The sequence below is a fragment of the Aphanomyces invadans genome, assembly GCF_000520115.1.
Source record: "Aphanomyces invadans strain NJM9701 unplaced genomic scaffold supercont1.34, whole genome shotgun sequence".
In the NCBI taxonomy this organism is placed as follows: Eukaryota; Oomycota; class Saprolegniomycetes; order Saprolegniales; family Verrucalvaceae; genus Aphanomyces; species Aphanomyces invadans.
In genome coordinates, this window is record NW_008580179.1 from 234210 (window position 1) to 237729 (window position 3520).

Genomic DNA, 3520 nt, shown 5'->3' on the forward strand with positions numbered 1-3520 from the left:
ATGGAAGCACGAAGAAAGCGTTTGCGCGGCTGCCGACGACTGTCAAGCCCATCAAGGTAGTCCTGGATGTGTTCTATGTAGAGTGTGGTGCCGTGACGGTGGAGGTGTGCCTTGCGTAGTACACGGTCGACTACGACGTGATTGACCTAGACCGCTTTCGCTTTGAAGGCACGGAGCGCGTCGACGTTTCCATCGTTGAAGCCACGTCCACGATCACGTGCCACGCGGTCGAACTGTGGGTGCATTCGGTGTCGCTGGCGATCCACCACGACGACAGTCCGGGCACAGTCGTTGCGGCGGACGAAGTGCGGTACATCACCAAGGACGAAGCGGTCACGTTTGTGTTTCCGTTGACGATTCCGGCGGGCTCCAAGGCGACGTTGTCGTTGCAGTTCCACGGAATCTTGAACGACAAGCTCAAGGGGTTCTATCGAAGCCAGTACACGCAAGACGGCGAGTTGCGCACGATGGCCGTGACGCAGTTCGAAGCGTGCGACGCGCGTCGAGCGCTCGTGTGCTGGGACGAGCCCGCGATCAAGGCTTCGTTTCAGCTGTCGATGGTTCGATCTCCCTTGTTGAATCGTGGCGGCGTCTGGTGTGTGTGACGAAGAGGTTGGTAGGTGACTCCTGTGGACCGCGAAGCCATCTCGAACACGCCGGTGCTGTCGACGCTCGTCCGTCCGTCCAAGTCAAACCCGAAGCGCTTGGAGAAGGTGTGGCAATTTGACGAGACGCCGGTCATGAGCACGTACTTGTTGGGGATGGTGGTTGGCGAGTTCGACTTTGTCTCGGGCTTTACGAAGGAAGGGGTCGTCGTCCGGGTGTACACCCCCGTGGGTCGGTCGGACCGGGGCAAGTTTGCCCTGCGCGTGGCGACGCAGTGCTTGAGCTTCTTCACGGAGAAGTTTGGGATTCCTTACCCGCTTGCCAAGCTCGACATGATGGCGATCCCCGATTTCAACGGCGGTATTAGAACTCTTCCATCGTTTGAACTGTCAGCAGGACTTGGATGCGGTCGCTCACATTTTCAACACAGGCGCGATGGAGAACTGGGGCGTCGTCACGTACCGCGAGATGCGCTTGCTGATTGACGACCAAGCGAGCAGCTTGGCGCAGAAGACTGCGACGGCGCGGACGGTGTGCCACGAGTTGGCGCATCAATGGTACGTTTCGAGCGTCTGGAATGGCATCATGACCTCGATGGGTTAACTGACGGCTACATGTGCCAGGTTTGGCAACCTGGTTACGATGGAATGGTGGACGGAGTTGTGGCTGAAGGAAGGTTTTGCTCGATTCCTAGAATTCGAGGCGGTGCACGATATCTTCCCCGAATGGAACGTCTGGGGAAGCTTCGTCCAAGACATCACGATGGCCACGGCTATGCAGAAGGACGCGATGGAGAGCTCGCACCCGATCGAAGTCATCGTGCACCATCCCGACGAAGTGGACCAGATCTTCGACGTGATCTCGTATGCCAAGGGGGCGTCGGTGATTCGCATGTTGGCCAACTTTATCGGGGTCGACAAATTTTACGTTGGCATGCACAACTACCTGACCAAGTTCGCGTACGGCAATGCCAAGACGGTCGACTTGTGGCAGGCGCTGGAGGCGGCGTCCGGTACGCGAAGCATGTTCCTTGCTCGTGCGAAGAAGAGCGTCACTGGAGTCGTCTTGGATAGGTTTGAACATTACCGCGATGGCGCACACCTGGACGACGCAAATGGGATTCCCTGTCGTCACCGTGACGAAGGATGGACCGACCATCTCCCTGACCCAACAGCGCTTCTTGGCCAACGGGGCCGAGGACACCGTGAGCAAGTGGGACGTCCCTCTGACGTACATCACGCCGTCGGCTGGTGTCCACAACGCCGGAATCTGGGTGGCGTCCCAGCCATCCATTCGTTTGGACATTGGCGATGGTACGTCATTGTGTAGCGGCGCGTATCAAACTCCCCGCTGACCTTGTCACGACCTGTAGCCCCCTGGGTCAAGGTCAACGCTTCCCAAACGGGATTTTACCTCGTCAACTACCCCTCGGAGCTCTGGACGGCCCTCGAAACCCCCGTCGCACAGCTTGAGCTGGACACCGTCGATCGTGTGTCCCTCCTCCACAGCATTTTTGTGCTCGCCCGCGCTGGCCTTGTCGCGACCACGGACGCGCTCCAGTTTTCTCAAGCGTACGCCGCCGAGCCCGAGTACTTGGTGTGGAAGGAACTGTCGGAGAACTTGGCCGTGTACTTGCGCTTGTTCAAGCACGAAACGTGGTTTCCTGCCTTCCAAGCATACATTCAACGGCTGTACTCGAACGTGATGGCCCAGTTGACGTGGAATGCTCTCCCGACCGACAATGACTTGACGACCAACTTCCGCCGCGACGTGATTGCGATGCTGGCGGCGGCCAAGGATCCGGCCGTCGCGGCCGAAGCCTCGACTCGGTTCCACGCGTCTCTTGCGTCGCCGTCGTCGCTGTCGGCCGATCTGCGCTCGATCGTGTACAGCATCCACGTCCGCACGGCGCCCGACTCGGACGCCGCCTTTTCGCACTTGCAACATGTTTATGAAACTAGCAACTTCATCGAAGAAAAGCTCGACGTCCTCGGTGCGCTCGGGCGATTCTCGTCGCACGCGTTGAAGTCGCGTGCCCTCGAGTGGGCCGTCGCGAACGTCCGCAGCCAAGACATCCAGTACGTGTTTGGCAGTGTGTCGGCGGACGGATCGACCGTCGCGTGGGAGTACGTGCAGGCGCAATGGGATGCCCTCTCCGCCAAGTACTCGCAAGTCGTCGTCGGCCGCATCTTGTGCGCGTCGATTGCGAGCTTCCAAACGGAATCGGATGCGAGCGCGGTGGAAGCGTTCCTCGTCGGCCGACCCCAAGGCGCGTTTGCCCGTCCCCTGGCCACGGTTCTCGAGAATATCCGCACCAAAGCTGCCATGTATGCGCGGGACGTCGAGCCCTTGGCGGCCTGGATTCAAACGTTGTAAAGCCGCCTTCTTCGTCGACAGAGCAAGCCAAGCCAACCGTAGTGCGTCAGCGACTCAGTCTAGAGTGTTCAGCTACATTTTATCAAGTAGTTCGATGTCTTTCATCGTTGCATGCAGCTCTCCATCTTTTCCATGACAACTTCATATGCCAGGGATCCTACTGGTGGGTTCAAGCAGCAGTAGTGTTTTGCAGACAATGGGCGGCCGTCCAAGGGTCTGCTACATCTAGCTCGTGCTCCATGGAGTTCTCGTCCGAGTCGTGGACAAGCAGGTGCTCCTTCCCGCCCGACAGCGCGGTCGGTACCTGCCTTGACGACTCCCAGTTCGTTTGTTCGACATGGTAAGGGGCGCCCAGCAAGTTCACTGTCGGTGGTAGACTTTGAAAGGAATATGACAACAAGTGCTGACGCAGCTCCAAGTGACTGGCCCTGTCGTCTTCGTTGGCATCGGCCGACCTGGCATCGTCGTCCGATGTGTCAGCTCGTCCTTGTGGACGCCATGCACGGTGAGGACGATCTCTCCAAGTGTGCCGACTCAC

General features: G+C 58.7%; 1 protein-coding gene across 1 annotated transcript; it reads left to right on the forward strand.

Annotated features, from left to right (window-relative positions):
- H310_11772 (hypothetical protein) lies at positions 1-3133 on the forward strand. The gene is made up of 7 exons (XM_008878537.1): positions 1-56; positions 120-560; positions 621-966; positions 1037-1163; positions 1230-1618; positions 1680-1919; positions 1979-3133. The coding sequence occupies exons 2-7, from the start codon at positions 468-470 to the stop codon at positions 2980-2982; spliced, it is 2199 nt and encodes a 732-aa protein (XP_008876759.1). The 5' UTR covers positions 1-56; positions 120-467; the 3' UTR covers positions 2983-3133.
- The last annotated feature ends 387 nt before the right edge of the window (positions 3134-3520 follow it).

What these genes read in the sequence shown, in the direction of transcription:
- H310_11772 (XM_008878537.1), top strand. Translation starts at nt 468, where the DNA reads ATGGCCGTGACGCAGTTCGAAGCGTGCGACGCGCGTCGAGCGCTCGTG. An exon ending in CACGAGTTGGCGCATCAATG is followed by an intron (nt 1,164 to 1,229) that starts GTACGTTTCGAG and finishes TACATGTGCCAG; the next exon opens with GTTTGGCAACCTGGTTACGA. An exon ending in TCGTTTGGACATTGGCGATG is followed by an intron (nt 1,920 to 1,978) that starts GTACGTCATTGT and finishes CACGACCTGTAG; the next exon opens with CCCCCTGGGTCAAGGTCAAC.